A 27,286-nucleotide genomic window follows, 5' to 3' on the forward strand; every position below is an offset into this window, starting at 1 on the left:
CTTCTTCCTTTCCATATTAGTTTACTTCCTCATAAGTTTCAATGGTCTACTGGCTACTTACTTTGTACTCAAAGCAAGATACACACAGATAAAGCAGATCCAACAGCCGGTTCAGCTGTAGGACGGAGAGGTCTGTAAACCACTTCTGCAGAACTGTTTCATCTGCGTTCTTGAGAACCCAAAGCAGACAGATCAAAAGGCTCCGGCTCGACTCTGCTGAAAAGCTGGTGTGTTGCCTGCCACTCTGAAAATGAACAACAGTAGCATGAGACCCACTGACCAGTGATCACTTGGTCTTCGGCTGACACACACCTGTAACTCTCTTGAGAAGAACAGAATGAAAAAGCAAACTCTGGCCCACGTCAATCGCTAGCCTAGCTTTGATCTCAAACCCCAAAAGAACACTGAGAGAGAGAGAAGTTATAGGCAGAATTACTTAAGAGCATAAATATGTAAGTCCTAAATAAAACACGAGCAAAACAAATAATCAATACACAGTTATAAAAAGTCTAAACTTAACTCAGGATTTCAAGGTTGTCTTAACAATTAACTTAAATCCGCCATTAGTGGTGGCCCACACCTCTGTACTCAGGAGGCAGAGGTAGGCAGCTCTCTGGTGAGTTCAAGGTCAGCGTGGTTTACATAACAAGTTCCAGAGCTGCATAGTGAGATCCTGTCTCAAACACCACCAAACAAAAAACAACAGCAAATAAATAAATAAATAAATAAATAAATAAAAAAGAATAGAAAGTTAAACAATTTGATCTTAATGACTAAAGAAAAAGTTTGAAAAATAATTTTTAAATGTTGCATTTTTTTAAGTAGAGATTTTGTTTTTAACTCTGTGTCTGTATATGTGTGATTGTATGTGAGTGTAGGTGCCCTTGGAGTCCATCCAGAAAAAGGCACTAAATTCTCTGAAACTGAGTTCCAGGAGGTTGTAAGCCACCTAGTGTAGGTGCTGGGAACCATGTTCTTTAACACAGAGCATTAACAATAATACATTCAACAATAAGATGCTGAAGACTTTCCTGAAGATATCAAGTACTCTGCTGCCCTGGAGATCCCAGTCAGCACGAGCAGTTATGGAAAACAAATGAAAAGGAATAAACTAAACTAGCAAACACGACCTGACTGTATGTACAGAAGTGCTGGACTGCAGACATGCACCCCGAGGCTTGTCCTTCCATTAGATTGTGTACATGCACTTCATACATTTTTCTTTTTTTTTGTTTTTTTGTTTTTTGTTTTTTGAGACAGGGTTTCTCTGTGTAGCTTTGCGCCTTTTCCTGGAACTCACTTGGTAGTCCAGGCTGGCCTTGAACTCACAGAGATCCGCCTGGCTCTGCCTCCCAAGTGCTGGGATTAAAGGCGTGCGCCACCACCGCCCGGCTCACTTTATACATTTTTCTACATAGAATTCTCACCAAAAGCATACCACACAAGAAAAATCAATCAACTGGAGCTCATCAAAGTTACATTTTTTTTTTAAATTTTGATACATCAAGCTCCAACAATCCAATTCACATCCTTGAAAAGAATTCAGTTTTTTAGTGCCCCATAGAAAATGTTTTGGGCTTTCTAGTACTATAATGATTTATCTACAAATATGTTAGCCTATACTGTTCCTTAATTTTAGGAATAAGAATTCATGCTTGGCAAAGGACAGGTAGGCCTGCCGTCTTGAAAATACCATAGGCTTTAGGTAAGCACACTGCTCACCGTTTGAAAGGCAGCTGGGCAGACACTTATGGTAGAAGATTAAGCACCTCAGCAATTTTAACAATTTTCTATAAACAATTAAAAAAAGCAAAAAACCCAAAAATGTTACATTTTAAACACTATCATCAAGAATAGAAAAGATAATCCATGGAAAAGCGGGGACTATTTGTGAATCACGTATCTAATAAAGGATCTGCACCTGGAATCTATGAAGAACTCTTTCAATTCAGTAACAAGACAAAGGATTTTCACAGCCCTTTCTCCAAAGAACACACACAAGAGGATGTGTGTGGTGATGTTTTGTCTGTGATCTAACACATAAAGCTTGCCTGAAGATCAGAGTGCTGAGCTAACACACTAGTTAGCCACAGAGGCCAGGCAGTGGTGGCGCATGCCTTTAATCCCAGCACTCAGGAGGCAGAGGCAAAGCACTCTGGGCTACACAAGACTGATCAGTTTTAAAGAGAAACAGAGCCAGGCAGTGGTGGCACACACATTTGATCCTAGCACTTGGGAGATGGAGACAGGAAGTGATTGCCTGGGTGGAGAGAGGAACATAAGGCGGGAGGAGACAGGAGCTCAGCCCCTTTTCAGGCTGAGGATTCTTAGAGGTAAGGAGTTTTCTAGTGGCTGGCTGCTCTGCTTGTCTGATCTGTCAGCATTTGCCCCACTATCTGGCTCTGGGATTGTATTATAGAGACCAATTAGGGTTCATGCAACAGATGTGCCAATAAGCACTGACTGGGGTGCTCACGCCATTTAAGAAGGGCTTAGCTTCTCAAAGTGTTAAATGAGAGATGCCCAGCAAATTCACTCCAAGGTTTCTACCCAAGAGACTTGAAAGACCTGCACACAAATGTTCACAATGGCATTTTTATTCCTATCAGATGAAAAATGGAACTATCTAAATATTAACCAACTAAAACACAGATAAACAAAATTTGGGTGTATCAACAGAATGCTTCAATATTTGGTAATTTAAAAAAGAAAAGAAGCACTCATACGTGCCACAGCATAAATAGAGAAATCTCAAAAACACACACAGTGAGTGGTGACAGGAAGGAGGCACAAAGGTTAGGCAGCATACAATTTCATTTACACGAAACGGCCAGAACCTTTAGGTCTGCACAAATGGGAAGTAGATTAGTTACAATCTTGCTGGGGTTTGTAGAAATAAGCGGATGACAGACACAGGCTCCTTTTGGGAAGACAGAAATGTTACCAAAGTATCTTGTGGAGAAAGCTGCACAGCTCTAGAAATAACTAAAACTATTAAGCTATACACTGAAATAAGAACACATAAAGTTATTAAAACAGTTGCCAAACACAGCAGTGTCTGTATATCCTACTGTGTTTTCTGAAGGAAGTAATTTCAAGCTTTCAGAATGCAAACTGGCTCCATGGGAGTTTGTCTCCTGCTGCTCCCATAGCCTCCCCTGTTAAGGGAGAAAAAGGCACAAATCTTCACAAATTACTCTAAATTTAAAAGGCATGAAATTGGAAGATGAATTGTTCGTCTCAGAGTATTTCTTAGGGCTGATAAAGTGGGTTTTAAAAATGAAGGAGAGGGCTGCATCAAACAAGGCACTTGACAAAGTTCTGAGCGACAAATACAGGCTGCATCCTGCAAGCCTCAAGGTTAAGTTTTCAAACAGCTTGGTACGTGGCAGATGATATTGTTAATGTTTTCATAGAGCTCAGAATACATCTGCATTGGTTAATACAATAATCTCAGCAATGGACACCTCTTTGTATATATTTGGTATTCCAAGAAAAAAACAAAAAGCCAACTTTTATAAGAGGTTCATTTTACCGTTGAAGTGAGGAGGAAGCTGCCAGGCCTTGTTAGCTGAGGGACTGACGTTCCTGCAATTGCCATGGCAACTGTCTGGCTTATCATGCTCCCACCCTCACTATCATACTCATCGGGGGCTATGCAAATGGGTCTTCCTCGTTGATTGTGTGTTTCTGAAAGGGAAAAAGAAGACAACTTTAGGTCAGGTAGTAGTTATTAAACAGTAACTCATGGGTTAGGACACCCAGAGGCAAAAGCCCATGTGTGATTTTGCTCTTCCCAAACTCAACCACTCATACTCTGTGGTGACCAGCAGCCTTGCTGCTAACATGGTACCGTAAGGGTGAGAAATAAGTGTCTCCAGATTGTGTTCTGCTTTCAGAAATATGAACTGCAGAGGCAGAGACGATTAGTGTCCCAGCACGTTAAACAGCTCACTTAACAGTCACAGGAGACAGCTATACAGGTATTATAGTACTACAGTGTGTGCCAGAACTAATTGATGCTGTTATTTTAATGCTGTATTTTATAATTATTTGTATGCCTCTTAACTGTAGTGCCACCATGTGTCTATTTTTAAAATGAACTTACACTTTCTATATTTTTTTTTTTTTTTTTTTTTTTTTTTTTTTTTTTTTTTTTTTTTTTTTTTTTTTTTTTTTTTTTTTTTTTTTTTTTTTTTTTTTTTTTTTTTTTTTTTTTTTTTTTTTTTTTTTTTTTTACTTTTATGAATGAATAACTAAAACTAATTTCTGCTTAAAAAATGAAAACTAATACACTAATCTGCTAAAAGAATTAATAACACATGAATTTTGATTAATTAAACTGAATCTTAATAATGGAAATGCTCAAAATGAATCTTCTCAAATACTCAAAGGTTTCTTAACAACTAAGTTAGACATGGTTATTGACAGTTTATTTTTATGGGGTACATTTTAAAAAATAATTTTTAAATTATTTTATTGTTTAGATTTATTTTTTTTTTTTTTTTTTTTTTTTTTTTTTTTTTTTTTTTTTTTTTTTTTTTTTAGATGTATGGGTGTTTTGCCTGCATGTGTCTATGTGCACCTCGTTATGTGCCTGGTGCCTACAGAGGCCAGAAGAGGGTACTAGATCCCCTAGAACAGGAGTTACTGGGTGTGAGCCACCATGTAAGTACTGGGAATCAACTGCAGTCCTCAGTAGGAACAGTCAGCGCTATTAACCGCTGAGCCTCTAACTCCAGGGTATATTTCCTTTATAGTTGTTTAACCTTAAAAGACATTTTCTAGAACTTTTAGACAAGCTTTAAAAGTGCATTAATTATACAAAGTACCTGTAAAATCATACAGCTGAGGTACAGTTTCCATGATAATACCAATCAGAGGAAGGTACAACATGGCCACCCGAGCCTTTATCTGGGGATCGGAGTACCTCGGGTCAGAGTCGTGACTGGAGAGTAGGTTGTGTACCATATTGATGACTTTCTTATGCAATCCAAACAGTCTATTTAAAAGAAGAGATGAAGAAGGAGGAGCAATGAGGTCACAGAGATTAGTAATAGCTTCAAAACAAATAGTAAGTAATGGCACTCAACCAATCTTGTTTAATTTCTTAACTCTGCCAGCTGTATTTTTGTGTATTCCTATAAAATACTCACTTTAAGGTAAGTAAAATACATAAATTCAAAAGTAGTATAAAGTAAATACTGTAGGAAAAGGAAGCACTTTATCAGTTCACTTAAAAGTAAAACCAAACTCTTTGAGATAACTCCTTATTAGTGCTTCCGATTGATTGATAAGGAACATAAGAGCACACACAGTACTAATTTCAACAAAAATTTCAGTATTATTATTATGTAATGAAAGGGAGTCACGCATGTGCACGGTGCATGGGTGGAGGTCAGGGGACAACTGTATGGAGTCCGTTTCCTCCTTTCACCTTTTCATGGGTGCTGGGGATTGAACTCAGGTCGCCAGCTTGCACGGCACACACTCTACCTGCTGAGGCTCCTCACTGGCTATGCAGTAACAATTCTGAAGTAGATTTCAGGTAGCTTTAACTTTTACTTCAACAAATCAGATCTTTTCATATTTATCAAAAATGTATTACTTCCTCTATTTTTATTTTGTCTGTGTACTTGGCACAGGTATACGCATGACCCTTTGTGTATGTGTGTAAGGCACATGTGTGTGGGTGAGAGGCATGAGCAGGTGTTGGTATGAGATGCAGATGTATGGAGACCAGAGGTGGACATAACATGTCTTCCTTAACTGTTCTCCAATTCATTTTTTTGAGGCAAGGTCTCTCACTGACCCTTAAGTTACCAATTTGGCAAGATTAGCTAGTCAGTGAGCTGCAGGAATTCTCCTGTCTCCACCTTCCCTGTGCTGGGATTAGACACATGCTACTTTGCCCAGCTTTTTCTGTGGGTGCTGGAAACCCACACTCAGATCCTTATGCGTCAATGGCAACCCCTTTACTGGATGAGCAAGCCATCTCTTCCACCTCCATTACTTTTTTTTTCTAAAAGAAAAATCCTCTATCTGACAGATTATATAATCAACAGGCTCTCTCTATATAATCAATAGCCATCTCTATTTTTAACTGCACGTTTTTGCTCACTCATCTCATTCAGACCCTTCTGCTTTTTCTAGATGCCAATCCTGCAGTGTACTGCAGGTACTCGAACAAGGGTCACTGTCCTCTTCACACACATACATCTATTCTCTCCACAGACCACTTTGATGAAAGAGCATCCACTCCAGCTGCCACTGGCCCTTCGACTGCAGCAGCAGCAGCTTCAGCTCTTGCCCTCACAGAATTCACCTGCAAGCGCTGTCTCAGCAAAGAAGAGCCACTCTGGATTGCTCTGGCCAGCTCTTTTAAATATGCTCATCTCTTTGAAAACATTTTTTTTTTTCCTCTTTTCATCATCTTTTTTTTTTTTTTTTAAATTTATGTGTATGTGTAAATGTGATGTGTGGAGGGTGGGCATGAAGGCCAGCAGGGGGCATAAGATCCCCTGGAGATGGAGTTACAGGTGGGTGTGAGCTATACAGCCCAGGTGCTAGGAACCAATTTCAGACCCTCTTCAAGAGCGGGAAATGCTCGTAACTGATGAGCCATCTCTCCAGCCCCCAAATATGTCCACCCTATACCTATATAACAGTGTTTGTTTAGTTTTTTTTTTGTCTCAGAACAAGTTCTATTTCCCCCGGAAAGTGCTCTCCCCATGTTGTCAGTGAATCCCATCTTCCTTCAACACTTTCAGTGACCATCCTGACCAAAATTTTCCCTTGTTTTAAGCAAGCCTTTCTATTTTGAAAGCACATCTTAATTTTCATTATAGGTTTACTCATAAAGTATACATTCAAATACTGTCAAAACCACACTCGTTCACAGACATGTTTCAGTTCTCATTCCTGGTCTCTGCATGACACTTTTCCTAACAACTCCCATTCTTCACAACCCCCCTAAGAAATCAATCCCAATGCTGATTCTTTTTAATTTTCCTCATTCTTTCACAACGTTGATATATACGTTACATAAGTACTTTATTCCCAACAAGCTCCTCTCCTGCTTTATGTCTTCCTGTGTGTACCCCACTGCATTTAATTAGGACGAGCACAGTTGGGGTTCCCAGGCTCAGCTTCTGAGCCATGATTCTCGTGCCTGGACAGGCCCTCCTACCCTCTCAGGAGCTGTCATACCCACACTCCAACCTGTCTAAACTCTGTTTTCATGAAGCCTTTTCATGTATTTTGTTACTCAATCACATTAAAGTATTAAATGTATAATGATTCATTAGTCAGTACTGAAGACTGAACCTAGAGTTTCATGCATACCACACAAGCATGCTCCCTCTGAGCTACTGCCCCAGCTCTATCCCATTCTTGCTGTCTGAATTAAGATGGATTAGCTCCTGCCTCCCAATTCCTTCTTTGAGCTCCTGCCCTGCCATGATGGACTGTGATCTGTACATACAAGTTTCCAAGTTGCCTTTGATAACAGCGTTTCCTCACAGCAACAGAAAGCTAGAACAACAGCTCTTTAGAAGACAAGAGAATCTGTGTCTCTATCAGACTGTTTAATGGCCCACTTTCTGGCTATATGGGAAGTTCATAATAAGCACATCTTTAGCTAATTATAGAACATATTATTGCTAATCAAGGAGCGATTCTGAGTACTTAGCAAGCAGATGAAGTCAAAGGACAAGCACTCCCCTTAAGGATCTGGGGCAATAAATCCTTCCCAGGACCTCTATCTACACCTGTAAGAATGTAACAAAGGTATACAGCCATCTTAGGGTCATTCAAGCATTGTTCTAAACTTCAAATGCTAAGGCCCAAGGTAGAAATGAACTTGTCACATTCAAGCTAAAAGGTTAGATGGTTTATCTTAGATGAGCTGAGTCTCAAACTCTAAAGCTCTAGGAAAAAACAATGAGCAGGAAACACAGATGTCAGTCAGCTCTCTAGGTCATATTCTAATGGAGGGGTGCATGTTAAATCTCAAGGAAGCACTTTACAGAAGAGAAAACAGAGCTTTGTGGCCAAGAATGACTGTGGCAAGGGGAACAGGGCTATAATTTAGAGGGTAATGAGAGCCTCAACAGGAATATCCTGTTTTGTGAGAAGACCTGAGAGCCGGGGCAGTGGTGGCACACACCTTTAATCCCAGCACTCGGGAGGCAGAAGCAGGCAGATCTCTGTGAGTTTGAGGCCAGCCTGGGCTACCAAGTGAGTTCCAGGAAAGGCGCAAAGCTACACAGAGAAACCCTGTCTCGAAAAAACCAAAAAAAAAGAAGAAGACCTGAGAAACTACAAGCAGGAAATGGTTAGTGAAGACCCTGGACCATTCAAGTACTGCTTTGGGCAGAGAAAAATGCAAGTGTCAAGGCCCAACTGTATGAACAAACTTGTCTCATTTAAAAAACAGACAATAGCAAGGCAGGGCTTTGAGAATGATTACTAAAAGTCTGGGTTTTATTCTAAGTGATATTTAACTTATAGGGAAAGAGAGTATAATTTTAAGAAAGGTCATAGCATAACCTTACTCCATTTTAAACAGACTATTCAGGCTATTGTGTCGAAATGATCTTAAAGATGTAATAAGGAAATATACTTAGCTCCAGTAGAAGCAGGGCTGGAAAGAAGTGGCTGAACTTGGGTCTATTTTGGAGAGCAGCAGACTTTACGAATGGAGTGGGCACAGGAAAGAAAAGGAAAAAAAGTAAACAAACTAGAATAAAGCTAAAGCTATAAGCTGATGTGCTCTTCTAGTACGTAGCACACAGGCTACAATGTCTGAATAAACAAAGAAAGGTGACAGTAAGCACGGTCATTACTCATGGGACTCAATAGAAATCTGTCCAAGAGCCAAAGATCAACACATTCTAGCTTTAAGAAGAAGGGAGTCAGTAACAAATTCCTTCATAAGCCTCATATTATTACATATAAAACCCATTTTAATAGAATTGATTATTGTTGTGAAAAGGAATATCACTGCAGGAATTGCCTATCCTTTATATGAGACCTTACTGAAATCTAGACAGCATGCATTTCCCCATCATCCATCCTAATTCAATAAAAACTATGCTCCCTATGGCTCAGAAGAAGTTGTCTGTCTCCAACTTCATTATCAGATTCTAGCTAAATCAGCCCTGTCACTTCAAATGGCCAGCTGGCATGTTTGTTTGAATCTGCAAAATAACAACCTTTAATTAGCTCATAGTGTTCCTCAATGGAGAAAGCCTCATAGTACTGAACACTGCTTAGCAACACAGTTGATTTAGAGTTGGGTATAATATCCTCATCTTGTGTGCTGTGGCCAACAATCCGCATCTGGTGTAAGGTCACATGTGAGTAGAACTGACATAACCCATCCAGCAACCTGCACAACTTTGGGGACTGACTCCATAAGGATAACCAGCAAGATTTACACTTGCATGGAAAAAGGGATTCATTCACCCTCTCTCCTGCAAGCCATGAACAAAGACAGTATTTAATCCTACCTTGGTGGAACCAAAGGGGAAATATGATTAAATTAATGAGTTGAAGACCGAATTACACAAAGAAACTCCTGTCTTCCAAATATGAATAAATATATTTCCTTTAAAAAAGTCAGTTTGCGTAAGAATTTTCAATTTCTTATAACTGAAGCCATCCTGTCCAAATAAAAACACTGGAAACACGTTTTTAAACACATGTTTTAACTCAAAGTCCTGATTATTAAAAGCTAGAACGTTTGGGAAACTGTAGAGTATCTTCTCTCCTCAAAAGTGGACACCTTTCTCACTACCTTCTAACGACATTGTACTTTTCTGTCGAACGTTAAGAATCAAGTGCCTGCAAACAGGACTGACCGGCAGGCATGGAGTCTCGGCCACTCAGACGTCCTCTCTGGACAGTCCACCCAAACCCCTGCCCAACACGCAGCCTGCAGAACACCCCTTCAGAACTGAAACCAGTTCTTTAAAATATATTCCACATGTAGATTCTCCTTATTTTAAAAATACCAATCTTTCATTTGTGGACAGTCTGGCCTTTTAAATTTAAATAAATTTTAAAATCTATTCAGTATCAACTATGCCCATGATGTAATAGTTAAGAACTCTATGAATCTATTTTTTCTTTCATCTCTTAAGCAGATTAGACATCCACTAAAAACTTATTTAAGATTGTATGTTTTTGTTTCCTGGGCTTCTTGTAGGACAGGTAACTTCAGGATAAACAAGATAATCAGAACATCAAAAAAATGTTTTTTCCCCAAGTGAATCATGATTATACAGTGTTGGTTTCCAAATATTTTCTTCTCAGTTAGTTTATGTGTGTGTGACTGTGTGTGGGAATGAGCACATGAACGCAGGTGTCCTTAGAAGGCTAGCAGAGGTGTCAGGTCTAATAGTGTTTTTAACAGCAGAAATACTAAAAAGGATACAGTAAATTTTAAGATACAATGCTACACAGTAGGGTGGCAAATTATAAATTTTTCTCACAAGGAAAACTAAAGAAACGTAGCCTATTTTGTTTAACTGGGAACTGCCTGTTATTTTAAGAAATAGTCCATATACTAATATATACACAATTGTTTCTTGTACTACTAAAAAATGCTACTGATCAACCACAATCTACCATCAATGTAGATAAATCTTAAATTCAGAAGTGATTAAATAAAATATAAACACCATTCTTGAAAGTAATGAATATAGAAATAACAAGTATGTGGAATTAGAGAATAAAGAAACAGAAAAAAAAAAAAGAGGTAGAAATAGTATTAAAATCTTAGCAAGATCTGTCCCACTGTCCACAAGGAAACTGCGAGTCTCCGAGGCGAAGCAGGGTACTCACCCTTCGGCATCAGGGTCTAAAATGAGCGCGAGCTCGGTCAGCACGAGGCCCGCCAGATAATGCTGCTGGCGGAAGGGCAAGGACAACTCAAACATATTTGCGATCTTCTGGTCCTGCACGTTGGTGGAAAATCCCGAACTCTGTGGGGAGTAAGGCAGAACTCAACTGTCGACAGCTGTGCAACCAACATCCCACAGCTGGGGCATTGCAACGGATGAAACACGACCTGATCACGCCAGACAAAAGTTCAGCAGAGTTCACAGAAGGTAACTAACTGCTCTTACCTTAGGTGTGGGAGACTATGGTGACATTTTTCTCATTTTTGTTACCAAACACAGCAGACTGACTGAGCCTGGGGGATTCTACTTGGGGACTACAGACCTTAGGAAGAGGATTCATGAGTGCGTAAGATGAACGCTGACTTCAGACAGAAAATGCTTAGCAAAGCAGCTTGTTCACCTCATGAACTGATTTGTTTTTAAATAGGAGAGAGGCTTTGCTATGCTGGGCCTTGAACTTAAGATCCAATGGCCTCAGCATTTCAAACAACAAAATAAATTTTATTACTAAAATGAATTAACAAAAAGTTTATTTTTGCTTTTCTCATATTGAAATTTCCCATTTGCTTCATCTTTTATTCTTAATCATCTACTATGTCAATGACCTTCTGAAGGGGAGAAGTGGAAGTGAACCCCAATGTTGTAAACACCTTCACCCTAAAGTACAAGAGAAATGTCCATAACCATGGATGGCACTTAGTTTCCAGAGAAACTTCAAGTATCACTTAAGCTACTTGAGATGGGGTACTGTCTTTGGAGTTACTACCTTCTAGTGGTTTCTTTACCAAATCTTGAGAAATTATAGTCCTGAAAAAGTTTATATCCCTTCAAGACACATTCAATATTCAGGGCTACCCATGTATATGTATGTATGTGTGTACATATGTCTACATATGTGTGTGGGGGTATATGTATGTATATATGTGTGTATACATGCATACCCATACACACACACACACACACACACACACACACACACACACACACACAGAGCTTATAGAGCAATAGAATTCCTATTCTGTAGAGAAAACTCTAAGTATAAAGAATACTTTCTCCCCCTCCCACAGGGGGAATGTCTCTAAAATCTGAAAATTACAGTTAAACAAAAAATTGAACAAGATAATTTAAGAAATGCTATGAGAATTCCAGAGGTAAATGCCATGTAGTAAGGAGGTTTTAGGAAAGGTACCTATTGTGTAATAATCTTTTTGTACACCGTGAAGATGTGTCACTCTGATTGGTTTAATAAAAAGCTGAACGGCCAATAGCTAGGCAGGATTTCCAGGCACAGAAGACACTGGGTAGAAGAAGGGCAGAGATGCCGGGAGACACAGACAGGGCAAGCAACACGGGCATTACAAAGTAAAGGTAATCAAGCCATGTAAAAGAGTGTAGATTAAAAGATATGGGTTAACTTAAGTTATAAGAGTTAGTTAGAAACAAGCCTAAGCTATTGCCTCAGCTTTCATAATTAATAATAAATCTTCATGTCATTTTAGTGAGCTGATGGCCCAAAGAAAAACCCACCTACAGGTACCTATGACTAATATGTCTCTGGCTGTTTAGCCACAATTTTGGAAGAAGACAGGAAAATACAAAGGGCTACATGTATCTGTTAGGAAGGCAGAAAGATATGTGAAGTAGGTTGATTCAGGAGACATACTGAAAAGAAGAAATGAAAAGCTGTGGCTGGCTCTCTAATACTCCAGTTTATGTAAGTGAAGTCTAATTTTCTTTTTTAACAAACATGTCAGATCAACCCAGCCTAGGGAACGGCACCTGAGCATTCCAAACCACTAAATTAGGATTAGGGAATGTGTAAGATCAACTCTGACATCAGACATTATGTGCTATGCAAACAGCTTGCCCAACTCATAAAGGATATAACATGTATATTTTATTAGGGAAGAGGAAAATCTTGGCTTCCTTGACACTGCAACTGTAAAATCTTAATCTTTTTCATCTTCAAAGAAACTGTTAGCTGTGAAAGTTAAGTGGTATCTACTTCAACTTTAAATGTACATTAAGTTTCTGTGAGCAAGCCAGGCCGAGCTTGGCAGGCTATCACTTAAGTCTGACTCCTTTCCCTGCCTCAAGGTATTTATAAATATAATATATAAATAGAATATAAATTTAAATAGTCATTTCACAGGAATTTACCCCAAACTTGGTTTCCATATCTGCTTCAAGAAAACTCAGTTTGGGAAAACATCAAAATAAGTGAGTTTACTTGGGTGAGCTTACATATGCACATTATCTGTAAAGATGTATTGTACATCATGCTTAAAAACCTGGGCTCTGGAGTAAAGCTTTGGTTCAAAGCCTGCTTTGACCATTTCTTACTTTCTGTGTTTCTGGTTTGGAGCTATCCAATATGGATAATAACAAAACAAACCCTCAAGAACTGTTCTTGGAATTAGATGGGCTAATACTTATAAAGCACTCCTGTGGTGGTTTGAATAAAAATGGCCCCCAGGTTCACAGGGCATGGCACTATTAGGAGGAATGGCCTTGTTGGAGGAAGTGTGTCACTAAGGGGTGGGCTTTGAGTTCTGAGGTGCTCAAGCCAGGCCCAGTGTGGCATTCTCTTCCTGCTGCCTGCCAATCTGGACGTAGAACTCTCTGCTCATTTTCTAGCACATCTGCCTGTGCAATGCCATACTTCCCACCATGATGATAACAAACTAAACCTCTGAACTGTAAACCAGCCCCAATTAAATGTTTTCTTTATAGGAGTTGCCATGGTCATGGTGTCTCTTCACAGCAATAGTAAACCTAACTAAGACAACCCAATAGTGAGCCTATTACCTAACTAATCATCAAATGACACATTATGATCGCCCCCATTGTTTTGCATCATTTTTTATAAGTATGAACATATGTATGTCCTCACATTTTGCATACCTGAGATGTGGCAGAAGAAACAGAAGGTGACGGAGACGCAGGTGGGGTGAGCAAGCTGCACGGTAAATTTAAGGTAACGTAGTGCTCATGGCTACAGATGATTCGAAGAAAGTCCAACCTCAGGGACACCAGGACACTTGGATTTGGCAGTGAGTAGAGCTTTGATGACACCTTGGAAGGGTTGCATAAATGTGAGAACACCAACTAATATATTTTTTTCCTCCCACAGTAATATGCCAGTAACAGCAGTTTGAGTCTCTGTGGTTTATATGACAACATACTCTTTCCCAAAATTATGGCAAATGCTTCAAATGTAGAACTACAAGATCTACAGTATAAGTCTACTTGACTAACTTAGTCACATTGTTTTACTGTCAATATTGCATTAATATTTCCACTTCCCAAAAATGTACTTTATGAGGGAAAAACATACTTCAAAGAAAGCCTTCTTTTTAACATTTCTGTTTAATGCATTTATAATTGTCCACCTTCCCCAACTATATCACAGACTACTTGGGGAGACATACTGCAAGCTGATATAATAGGTATGGTACCCTTTGAGTCAACCTCAACATTTGACAAGTGCAGGTCATTAAGTCAGAATAAGGGTTTTTGTTGTCATTTTTTTTCTTTGAGACAGGGTCTCATTTTGTAGCTTTGGTTGTCCTGGAACCCATTACAGAGACAGGGTGGCCTCAAACTCACAGAGACCTGCCTGCCTCTGCCTCCTGAGTGCTGGGACTAAAGACATGTGCCACAATGCCTGGCTCAGAATAAATTTTGATATAATAAAATTTAAATTTTGGGGGAAAAGAATAGTGTTTTGTGAATATCTCTGAGTCAGTGCCCATGCATAGGTAATTTCTATGACCATAAAAGAAAAGAAATAAAAATATCCAATTGGACTGGTCTTCAAAATTTTAAAGATTATATTGCCAAATAGAATTGTTTAAAAAATTATTTTATTTCATGCGGATGAGTGTATCACCTCTATTTACGTCTCTATACCAGGTTTATGTCTGGTACCCACAGAAGTCAGAAGAGACCGTTGGATCCCTTCGAACTGGGGTTACAGACTGTTGTGAACTGCCTTATGGGTGTTGAGAACTAAATCCAGGTCCTCAGGAAGGGCAGTCAGTGCTCTCAACCACTGAACTATCTCTCCAGTACCCTAGAATTATTGACCCAGTTCTCCAAAATAATCCATGGCCATCTAGGAAGGGCTTCATAAGTTTTAATCCTAAACCCCATGAGGATTCAAATTTCTTAATACTTCTGAGATGAAACCCAGACATTGTCTTTTTTAGGATTTCGTTATAAATAAGGCTAGAGTCACTGCACTGTTTAGAGCAGCTAATTCAGAGACAAGAATCAGTATTTCCCAAAAGGTAACATTAATAATAAGTTGATAACATTTAAAAAAAGTGTAACTTCCTGCCTGTGGACAAGGTCTAGGGTGTTTGCAGCTTACTAATGGCAAGGTAATACATGACATTTTGAACTTCAGTAAACATCTGACCATGAGTCCAAACTAATGTTTAGAATTAAATAACAGCAATGACAACAAACTGTTTCCTTTAAAGACCACTCCAAAGCAGGCACAGTGGCGCACACTCATAACTCTAGGATGTAAAAGGTGGACCAGGAATTCATGCCACCCTCAGCTACACAGTGAATTTGGAGCTGTCCTTGGCTACATGATGTCCTATCTCAAATAAACAAATAATACCCAGGCTAGGAAAAGTCCAGTTAACTGTGCATTCAACATAAATGCTGTCCTTGCACAGCATACAGAGGCTACATTCCATCACTAATTCTCTGACTATCTGCTAAGGGGAAAGAAAAAAAACTGAACAGGGTAAATTAGCTATTCTGGGATTCACTTGCTGGAGTCCTAGTAAAAACACATTGGATGTACTTTCACCATCTTATTAACAACAGATAACTCTGCACTACTTTTCCATTTTAATACAAGTATATGAATGCGTTCTTGAAGCTCCAGCCCTGAAAACAGCTACCTCAGTATTTCAGTTACTTGAATACTGATTATGTATTACCTGTTTGTAGCAGGACTTTATAAGACTGAAGACAAATCCTCTGTCCATAACAGACAACAAATCATTGAGAAAGAAGGCAAGGCTTGTATTGAGCCTCTCAACCATTTCTGTGTCCTAGCAAACAGAATATAAGCAATAATAATGTTAGTGGAGAAAAGCATGGCCGTTTACTCTCAGTTCATAAGACACATCAACGGGTAGGTCATCCTCACCTTCTGAAACCGTGACACGACATCCCCAGCAATTGTGCTGACCAGAGCAGCAATGTCGTCCATAAAACGTTCTGGGAAACGGGTTTTCCTTGGAGCGTCGAGCTTGTCGTTAAAGTACAAGTGGTGCACCATGCTCTTCACCTGCAGAAGGACACACATAGTTCTCCATGTTGGTGTGCTTTATTTTATAAGGACACACATAGTTCTCTGTGTCGGTGTGCTTTATTTTATGAGGACACATGTAGTTCTCTGTGTCGGTGTGCTTTATTTTATGAGGACACACGTAGTTCTCTGTGTTGGTGTACTTTATTTTATAAGGACACACATAGTCCTCTGTGTCGGTGTGCTTTATTTTATAAGGACACACGTAGTTCTCTGTGTTGGTGTGCTTTATTTTATGAGGACACACGTAGTTCTCCGTGTTGGTGTGCTTTATTTTATAAGGACACACATAGTCCTCTGTGTCGGTGTGCTTTATTTTATAAGGACACATGGAGTTCTGTGTCGGTGTGCTTTATTTTATGAGGACACACGTAGTTCTCTGTGTTGGTGTGCTTTATTTTATGAGGACACACGTAGTTCTCCGTGTTGGTGTGCTTTATTTTATAAGGACACACGTAGTTCTCTGTGTCGGTGTGCTTTATTTTATAAGGACACACGTAGTTCTCTGTGTCGGTGTGCTTTATTTTATAAGGACACACGTAGTTCTGTGTCGGTGTGCTCTATTTTATAAGAACACACGGAGTTCTCTGTGTCGGTGTGCTCTATTTTATAAGGACACACAGAGTTCTCTGTGTCGGTGTGCTTTATTTTATGAGGACACACGTAGTTCTCTGTGTCGGTGTGCTTTATTTTATAAGGACACACGTAGTTCTCTGTGTTGGTATGCTTTATTTTATGAGGACACACGTAGTTCTCCGTGTTGGTGTGCTTTATTTTATAAGGACACACGTAGTCTCTGTGTCGGTGTGCTTTATTTTATGAGAGCATTTTGCAATATAACCCAGACCACCTAGGGTTCTCAATCCTTCTGTCTCAGCCTCTCAGCATCCAGATTACACTTGTTCTCTACCACCTGTCTAATTTCTTAATTTTAAGCAAATTATAATGGCTCTAAATATTCTGGATATTTTTTAAATATACCATGTAATTTAACAGTTAACTGAAATATATTTTCATTTCCCAATGTTTTGAAATGTTCCTTAAATATTTTCTATTTGCCAATAAAATGTCAAACAAAATAAAATCTTTCTACTTCACCCTCATAAATTATCCAACAAAAGGAAAAAAATCAGTGTATGTTAACAGAAAAAAAATTTAATTAAAAAATTTTAAGACTCACTAATTTTTTTCATTCCACTGTCCCTAAACTAGAAGTTTTCAATGGTTAGAAACCGTGTCTTCGCTGGACTATCATCAATATCTATTACATAAAATATTAGTTAATAATTGAGTGACTTCCATTTACAGAACACTTCTGGATTTTTATTACAACACTAGCAATGGTCATAAAGAATTTAAACATTTAAATGCAAAGCGAGCTAATGTGTCAACAGTAGACAGACAGTATAGTCAAATCTTCTTGTTGATGAAGTGGCAAATGAACACAGGTCTTTCACATGGTAGGCAAGAACTGCACCACTCAGCTGCGTTCTAGGCTCCTCCTCCTCTCTGAGACAGCGTCTTTCTCACTGTACAGCTCTGGCTAGCCAGGAATCCTCGACGCTGACCAGACCGGCTTTGAATGCAGAGCTCTGCCTGCCAATGCAGACTTGCACTACTTTGCCCAGCATCTAGGCTTCTTTCCACAAGGCCTGGGGTAAGAGGTGTGCGCCACTATGCCCAGCTACAGCCAACTCTTGAACTGTAATCTCTGGACTCACATTTTAAAAATCTGAACACACATGTTAAAACTCCTGTTAAAGCCAAAACTATAATCCTTATCTTACAATAAAAGCAAGAAAGTGAGCTTTTGGCATTATCTATCCCAGGTTTACCTTTTCTTTTCCTTTTTTTTTTTTTTTGGTTTTTCGAGACAGGGTTTCTCTGTGTAGCTTTGCGCCTTTCCTGGAGCTCACTTGGTAGCCCAGGCTGGCCTCGAACTCACAGAGATCCGCCTGGCTCTGCCTCCCGAGTGCTGGGATTAAAGGCGTGCGCCACCAACGCCCGGCTACCTTTTCTAAAGATTAGTAAATCTGTGTGTGTGTGTGTGTGTGTGTGTGTGTGTGTGTGTGTTGTGTGTGTGTGTGTAGGTTTCTATCTCAAATACAGGTCACCATCAACGCTGAGAATGCCTCACTCTCTCTTGTCCTCCTTCTCTCTTGTCCTCCCTCCTCCTCTCCTGTCCTCCTCTCCTCCTTCTCTCTTTGTCCTCCTCCTCCTCTCTTGTCCTCCTCCTCTCTTGTCCTCCCTCCTCCTCTCTTGTCCTCCCTCCTCTCTCTTGTCCTCCCTCCTCCTCTCTTGTCCTCCCTCCTCCTCTCTTGTCCTCCCTCCTCCTCTCCTCCCCCCCCCCCCCCCCCCCCCCCCCCCCCCCCCCTGTCCTCCCTCTTCCTCTCTGTCCTCCCTCCTCTCCCTTTCCCTCTTCCTCTCGTCCTCCCTCCTCTCTTGTCCTCCCTCCTCCTCTCTTGTGCTCCCTCCCGCCCTCTCTTTCCCTGACCTAATTATTTTGTTATTGCTGTACTTTATTCCTTATTTATTAAATGCTATTTTTCTTGGAAGAAAATAGTCCCATGATCCAGACTTTCTAGTCCTAAGGAAGAAAATAAAGAGGAAGGTGACTAGCGTCGGAATGCCTGGACTTGAATTATAGTGCTGCTACCTACATGTGTATACTTTGAAAAGTGACCTAACCTCTCATAGCATCAGTACCAGAACTGCATAGTCACTGGATCAGCACTCACTGCTTTGGTTGGGTTCATTAATAGGTATATGTGTATATAAGTATAGCCATGCTTTATATGAAATGAAATATTAATTGGTTTGTAGTGTATTTACTGAATTAAACAAAAAGTGTTTTTCTAATTGGCTGTAACTAGTATTTCCCTATGTGCTGGTTCACCTATAATAATAACAGTAAGTATTTATAAAGCTCTAAAATAGTTGCTACAAAATCTACAGCATTGCCTTTATTAACTTGCACAGACCAGCAAAAAAATTGTCACATTCCCTTGATAAGTATACAGGAAAAACAAGACAAAACAAAATCAAAACCAGAGTTTAAATGAAACTCACACTTTATAATTTCACCTATATTGTCTTGGTGTCTATATTGTATATTTTGAAACAAATATGTGTAATTTTGCTTTGGGGCAAACATGGGAATGAAATTTCTAAGATAAAGGAAACATGAGCTCATAGCAAATTGCCTAGTGAGTTAGAAAGTCTTAAAGAACACGCTCAGTTTGCTTACCATTAACTCGAAAAAGAACCAGGCTTGCTGCAAGGCTGACTCCCGAACGCCACCACTGCAAACAACCCACTGCAAAGCCAGCTCCTCGTGAAAAAGCTATCCAGAAGGAAATGAGGTTATTACCAAAGTGAAATCTGCTGATGACATCAACCAAGTGATAATGCAGGTACAAATGAAGGCATCATGAGAATAAGTGGAATATGGCACATGAATCACTGGATGATGCAGTGGACACACCCATTAACGAAACGACTACTTATGCATGAAGACAGTGTGACATGTTCAAAGCTGAAAAATTACATGTTATCTTGGAGTAAAATGTAATTTTAAAAGGGCAGCCAGGAAACAACTTCCTAAATTGCACTTGCAAACCAAAAACTAGACCAAAACCTCATAGCCAAAAATTGTATTTTGTTTGCACTTCAAATATTTGAACATATAATACACTCACCAAATTTGCTGGTACAATTTAGGAAACATCATTACAAATTTAAACTTTTCTATGTACTGTTACGTTTCAGGTGTTTAAGATGTAGTTTTAAAAAGCAGAAACTTCCTTATAATGGATATGCATACAAAGCACTTGCAAAGTAGCACAGATCACTATGAAGGGACTAACAGGACTGTGCATAAGAGGCAGATCAACATTGCTTACTAAGAGTGATAACTTTTCTAACTCATCTTCCTTTCCCTGGAGATTTAAAACAAAACAGAAGCAGTTACAGAAACAGAATTAAGAGTTGATACATTTTTCTGATATTAAAATTTGATTATCTAATTTGAATGACTAAATTCTAGTCAATTCCAAAGATAGAAACATCATCTTATATAAACAAACCCTAAATGACAGTGGTATGCCCCAAAAGGCAGCAGACAAGCACTGCTTGTTCAAATGTATCTTTAGACACCTCAAGATTATTTTAATAACTCAAATTGGTTGTGTAAAGAAACTTTCCATGTTTTTAATTGTTGGAATTACTTTCCCCCTCTATGAACTGTCTTCTTATGAATCTACCTTTTTAGTTGGTAAGCGTCCCGTTAATGTTTGTAAGAAACTTGACGTCTCTGTGTGCGAAGACATACGATTACAACTTCGATCCATAGCCTATGGAGTGGAGATGAATGAATGACCAGATAACATTAACACTGTAGTGATGACTTCCAAGTTCAAGGACTACGAACAAGTTTCAACCGTTTGCATTATTTCTGATCTCGTTATGTTATTTTAAGCTGCTTTAAAAGCAAGTATGAAAATTGCTTCTATGTTTTTAGTCTTTAAGATGAATTACCTTAATGATTTTAACACCGAGTGCTGCAAAGAATGAAACTTATCTGTGTAATCTACACATGCATATATCTAGTGAAAACATATGAAAAGAAAAAACATACTTCTCAACTGGTGTCTGACAAAAAAGAAATCAAGAATTTTGTACTTAATAAGGAAAATTACAACTTTAGAAATTTTACTTTTTTCTATTAAAAACACCATTTAAGTTTATCATAAACAATATCTAATATAAATCAGTTATAATATTAAACAGAAAATTGGGTTCTTTTTTAGGAATAAGAGAATTTTCCTTCATAGCCAATACACAAGTAAGAAGTATATTTTGATAAATCATGCAGTTAGTTATCAAGCAACTAGTCTTAAATTACAGGTTATAAGTGTAACAAATTTCATACTTTGCAACACAGAACAAATTCAATGGAGTTTTTCTTCTAGCACTTACTCTGGCAACATGCATACTGTACATTTCAGATTTATTTATATTTAACTTCAACTTACAACCAGTCTTTCTACTTAGTGATTATGAAAAAGAGATAAGGTAATAAGGGCCACAGGAAACGATATGTTTAGCTGTACTTTAAAGCAAATAGAAAACTGTTGGTTGTTTTCTACATAAAAATTTCCTACTAATAATGTACAAGCCCTGAAGAGAACCTGTTATAAAACGATTAATGCATAATCAGCAGGCACGCGACACTGAGACGGTATGTGAGGAGGAGGCAGGAGGAGACAGAACAGAAAAGGAGAGCATTGCTGGTGCAACTGGAGGTATTCATGCATAGGAGTTGGGAAATGTGCTAAATAAAAATACACACTTTTAATGATTAAAAAAAAGCAAGCCACTGAAATCACAGCATGTACTAAAAGGTAATGTTCTAAAGGGAAACATCAGCAGCCAATAAAGAAACCTATAATGTAAACACCACCTGTGTTGATTCTGCACTTGGACTGGGGTTGGATCCCCATGGGGCAGCTTTTGGACCAGTGTTAACCCAGGAATTGGAGCGATCTAAACCCTAAGCACATAATAGAGAGCAGTTGGAAAGGAGAGAAATGTTACATGGTGCATGCTATGAATTATTCCTAAAGAAATCCAGCCCTCCCAATGCAAAATGTTCTTCATTAGTACTGTTAAAGCAACCAAAAAAAACCTCAGGTACATAGAGAATATTAGTTCATTCACCATATCTTATCATATAACCAATTTTTTAAAGAAAAGAATATTAAACATAGTATTTAAAATCATTTCAATGTAAAGTTTGCACCCTGAAGTGCAAACCACAGAAATCTCTACATCATTACCCTCAAAATGCTTCTTAAATATGGTACAAAATCTCAACTGAGGGAGGCAGGGTGTGGGGGAGACAGTCACTCTTTGCTAAAAGATCTTAACTGCACTGCATTTCTTACTAGCCGAAAGTTACTACACAGCAAGAACCCTGCAATTCTGTTTGACCTTGCCTCCTCTTTCTTTTCGAGAATAGAAAACATGGAGGAAAATATTATGCAAAGGAACAGCTAAATGCATCCCTTCCTAATAACAAGAGTGAACTTGGAATTGTGCTCCTTTTTATTACTATTTGTCATTGGATATAAGGGGGTACTGTCCTATTTAAATGTTATAAGGAAAACATTATGTCTCTCTAGGAATTATATCTTTATCACCACTGTCATTAAATTTTAGTGTAACTATAATAAATATACCAGAAACAAAGTACTATTTTCTGAAAGAGATTACTGATTCCTGGTGAAGTTAGCTGAGGCTTGACTGAATTTCCCAAGCCTAAGAGATCATCAGAATCATGTAAAAATGCTTTACAAAATTCAGATTCCGTGCTCTACCCCTCAACTTCCTGACTTCAAACTCAACTAAGGGCAGGGACCTGCTTAATGGAGTTGGAGCAAGTTGTAACAGGTGTTTAGATGATTTAAGGGCAAGAATTACAAGGATAGCCGGGCAGTGGTGGCGCACGCCTTTAATCCCAGCACTCGGGAGGCAGAGCCAGGCGGATCTCTGTGAGTTCGAGGCCAGCCTGGGCTACCAAGTGAGCTCCAGGAAAGGCGCAAAGCTACGCAGAGAAACCCTGTCTCGAAAAAACCAAAAAAAAAAAAAAAAAAAAAAAGGCCGGGCGGTGGTGGCGCACGCCTTTAATCCCAGCACTTGGGAGGCAGAGCCAGGCGGATCTCTGTGAGTTCGAAGCCTGGCTACAAGTGATCCAGGAAAGGCACAAAGCTACACAGAGAAATGTTCGAAAAAAAAAAAAAAAAAAAAAAAAAAAAAAGAATTACAAGGATAACCCAAAGCAACCTGATTAAAAATATTAAAGCAAAGAATGTACTAGAACTAGAAACTACCAAAGTTAAGAATGCTTGGAAAAGAAAATGTTGGCCCAGTGGTAACCAGTTCTGTCAGGACAGTAGGCTCCTTAGGAAGATTCCCAACATCAAAAGCAAATGTGCTGGCCCCAGGCCCCACCACAAAACAGTTCAGTCAGAGTAGACGAAGGTAAGGCCCACACATTAGTACATTTTTAATATCTCAAGAGAAGTTTTTAAAAGCAAAAGAAAGGAAAATAACCACTGCTTGGAGTTTTGACTTTAGGAGAATATTTTCTCCACTCTCTTTTCTTCCCAAACACAGAGCAGTTGAAGTAATTCCTGTTAACATAATCACCCACTGTGGGGGTTTGAATGAAAATGGCCTCCAGAGGCTCATAAGGAGTGGCAGCACTACTGGGAGGCGTGGCCTTGTTGGAGGAAGTGTGTCACTGGGGCGGGCTTTGAGGTTTCAGAAGCTCAAGCCAGGCCCAGTGTCTCTCTCTCCCTGTTGCCTGCTGATCAAGATGTAGAACTCTCAGCTACTTCTCCAGCACTGTGTCTGCCTACATGCCACCAGACTTTCCACCATGATGACAACAGACTAAACCTCTGAACTGTAAGCCAGCCCTAATGAAATGTTTTCCTTTGTAAGTGTTGCCATAGTCATGGTGTCTCTTTATAGCAGTAGAGACCCTAACTAATTTTCCTTCATTTTTGGCACTGTCTAAGATGGGGGTTAAGGTTCATATACAGGCTGTCGTGCTTACTAATTTAAAAAATCTAAAATAAATGACTTTTTTATTCAGTTTCTCATCCACAAAATAGAAATAACAATAGTCTTCCCTTGTTTTAAGGAAAGTCAAAGTATATAATGACTTGAAGGTGACAGATACCAGAAGTCATTTATACAAAAATTTTCCAGAGATTAAAATTTTGTATTTTAATTATTTTTTGTTGAGTATAAGTATACTGCCAGCACGAATGTATGTGCAACCTTGCTTAATAATTCCTTTTTAAAATAATTTTTATGGTAATCTCAACATCAGAATAAAATATCAGTTTGCTGCCAGTTATATTTCATATATACAACATTTATGCTCTGAACAGTTATAATTACACATCAAAAGGTAATTAAAGACAACATGTAGTATATTAGTTTGTGAAGCAAGTAACTTTCATAATTCAAATGTTATCAAACTGAATTATATATAAAAATATAACAGTCCTTAAATTCATTACTGAGAGAAACTAATGTAACAACTTTCTAGACCTCTAAGAAACAAGACATAGTAAAATGTACTCAGTTGTGTGTGTGTTGGTTTTTGCCTAATGCCAGTACTATTATTTTGTCTCATCTTGTAGGTAGACAAACCTTTGAAGGGTGGAGGCAGAGCTCAATGAGCTACTCTTGAGGGGAGCAGGGGTTGGAAGACAGGAATTCTACAAGAAACAGACAGTGACAGCCTGACCTGTGAGGCCTCAGGTAACAAGGACTCTGTCAGGATCTGAGCTGGGAGGGGCATGCATAGATATTTTGGTCAAGAATCTGGTTTCATTTTGCCTATGTCATGAGAACTGAGTAAACTGAATCTAAAGATAATGGACTAATCAGTTTTTGTGGCATAGGAAATGTCAAGGCAGGAACAGTCAGATGGTGACAAGAAGGCAGCTGTGTGGCACTGAGACAATAGGAAAGATATCTTGAAGGTGAACTTTCATCCCTCAGAAAAACCTAAATTCATCTAAAGACTAAAGTTTAAGTTGGTGGGTTCCCTGATCCTCAAAACAACTGTCTAGGAAAGTGTTCCCCTGGGGGCAGCACCCTGAGGCTGAGACAGCTGTGCTCCAAGGAACCCAGACTAGAGCTTGAAGTGACAGCACCATTACCTGTCCCTGTTTGTCAAGGTATGAAAGTCGCACCACAGAGAAGGTCATGGAAAGCAGCTGATGCCAAGCAATAATGACAGTGTTGGAGTCCCTGGGAGGTCACTGTACAAAGTTCCGAAGATAAAGCCTAAGTTTCAATGAAGACCTCAAGATATCGGAGGTGCCAAAACCATGAATTAAGAGGAACCGTGGACACATACGGGAGCTGTCCTAGGAGAGGATCTAAGTGTTTCAAGGGCAGCAGAGATAGAGGGGTGGAGCTACTCAAGCCTTTTGGAACCCAGCTGACTATATTATAAGCCCCAGATGCCAGACATGGAGCTGCGGGCATTGGTCACTGCCCAGCTGGATTCTGGTTTTGCTTTGCTGTGACCATTTCTTGTTACATCCCAGTTCAGTTCTTCCATTTGGGTATGGGAGTACTTATTCTATGTCATTATATGTTAGAAGTATTTAACCTGTGGTGTGAGTTTTTCTGTGTGTGTGTGAGAGAGATATTTGGAATTTTAAAGGGTAGGAATTATTCATCACTATGAGGATTTTTAAAGATAGAGTGAATGCACTTTATATTATAACTTGGTCACAAGCCTACAGGGTCAAGGGGTAGCAAGTTATGGTTTAAAAGTGATTTGTTGGGGCGGGGAGCAACTGACAATGGGTGGACTTGTGATGATTAGTATTGATTATCTACTTGACAGAATCTAGAGTCACCTGGTAGATGGCCCTCTGAGTATACCTGTGGGGGATTGTCTGGATTACACTAAATGTTATGTGAAGGCCTCTATTAATTGTAGGCAGGACCATTCTCTGGGCAGAAGATCCTGAACTATATAAGATGGAGAAGTTGAGCTGAGAATTGCACGCAATCACCCCTTTTTGCTTCTTTCTCAAAGGTGCAAGGTGGCCAGCTCGCCAAAGCTCCTGCCACTGTGACTCCCGACACAATGGACCACAACCTGAAGTGTGAGCTAATGTAAACGCTTCCTCCATCAAGGTGTTTTATCACCGCAACAGGAAAAGACACTAACCGCTGGCTATACAAGGCTTACACAGGAATCTTAGGTAGGCCTCACCAGGAGGAGTCTTTCTAAGCAAATTCTTACATGATCTGAGAGAGCTGGTCTTACTTAGTTGGATCATGCTTAGAGGAATGATACAATGCGACTTAATTTCTTTTGTGCATCTTAATTTTTAAAGCAACCCTCTAGATGTTAGTTGTGAACAGAAGATAAAAGAACAGCAGGGCAACATCCCAAGGTTATCACATTAATTCAGGGAGACTTGCTAACACTTCACACTAAGATGGTTGGGATGATAAGAAGTCCTACAAAAAGTCTTCAGTTCAACCTTCAGCACAGGAAAAAACAGAAGATCAAACCAACCAAACAGAAAATTCCAAGGCTCTCCTTTAACATATGTGCGATCTGAAAAAAGATTTAGAAAAACAGTTAAGTGGAATCCCTGAGAGAGATCTGTACTAAAAAGTAAATTGAAGAATGATTTACCTAGCATTTATAAAATAAATAATACTGAATAAAAACAAGACTTGTAAAATAAGAGATTATCAGAAAAGGAAGAGCTCAGATAAGAATATGAAAAGATAGAATTCAGTAAACTATGAAGCAAACTAAGACAATGTGAAGTCTGAGAAGCCAAGTAAGCTGAATAAAAAAAAAGAAACATGTGTCAAAGACACTGGCAGGACCAGAGAGGAGGCTTGGAGAAGGGCTAGGAAGGTGGGCTACTCTTGCAGAGGCCCTGAACTGGGTTCCTAGCACCCAGTTAGACAGCTCACACCTGCTGCAACTCCAGCTCCAGGGAATCAGATGCTTTTCTCTGGCCTCCACAGGCCCTGGCATATACATGCACATAGCCACACACAGAAACACACACACACACACACACACACACACACACACACACACACACACACACACTTTAAAATAAAAAAATTAAAGACACTGGCACATAAAATAAACCAAGTTTGGATACATAACTATTGGGTTTAGCAAGGTGGAGAACATGTGTAATATTAACAAGTGCAGTTTGGTAGAGACAATAGGAAAGTTCATTGAAGACAGCAAAAGAACTGAAAACACAAAGTATACAAAATAAAAGATCGGAAGATATAAAGTATAAGGGATTCTACTTTAGGAGACAGCAGAGATGTTGTAATGGCACATACCTTTAATCCCAGCACTGGTTCCAGGACTCCACCCCACCCCCCATACACACAAAAAGGTAGCAGAAAATAGCATAGAAAGTAGCAGCAGAAATGTAGAGAATTTTTGAAGTGAGAAATA

General features: G+C 39.2%; 1 protein-coding gene across 11 annotated transcripts in view; it reads right to left on the reverse strand.

The window, feature by feature from the left end:
• Dock7 (dedicator of cytokinesis 7) overlaps positions 1 to 27,286 on the reverse strand; it is a 195,938-nt gene that overhangs the window by 42,770 nt on the left and 125,882 nt on the right. For 4 of the 11 annotated variants that reach the window (XM_028870262.2, XM_028870259.2, XM_028870261.2 and 1 more), the window contains exons 23-33: positions 21,704 to 21,793; positions 20,505 to 20,594; positions 20,145 to 20,180; positions 19,490 to 19,585; positions 16,081 to 16,221; positions 15,869 to 15,982; positions 13,812 to 13,982; positions 10,849 to 10,988; positions 4,833 to 5,002; positions 3,536 to 3,690; positions 62 to 244 (exon numbers count right to left, since the gene is read on the reverse strand). In XM_028870262.2, the coding sequence (XP_028726095.1) occupies positions 62 to 244; positions 3,536 to 3,690; positions 4,833 to 5,002; positions 10,849 to 10,988; positions 13,812 to 13,982; positions 15,869 to 15,982; positions 16,081 to 16,221; positions 19,490 to 19,585; positions 20,145 to 20,180; positions 20,505 to 20,594; positions 21,704 to 21,793 (1,386 nt within the window). Of the gene's footprint in view, positions 1 to 61; positions 245 to 3,535; positions 3,691 to 4,832; positions 5,003 to 8,298; positions 8,691 to 10,848; positions 10,989 to 13,811; positions 13,983 to 15,868; positions 15,983 to 16,080; positions 16,222 to 19,489; positions 19,586 to 20,144; positions 20,181 to 20,504; positions 20,595 to 21,703; positions 21,794 to 27,286 lie in introns of those variants that run through there. The other 7 variants (XM_028870264.1, XM_028870263.2, XM_028870268.1 and 4 more) reach the window with 5 other exon arrangements.

Source organism: Peromyscus leucopus, chromosome 2, assembly GCF_004664715.2.
Source record: "Peromyscus leucopus breed LL Stock chromosome 2, UCI_PerLeu_2.1, whole genome shotgun sequence".
Classification (NCBI taxonomy): domain Eukaryota; kingdom Metazoa; phylum Chordata; class Mammalia; order Rodentia; family Cricetidae; genus Peromyscus; species Peromyscus leucopus.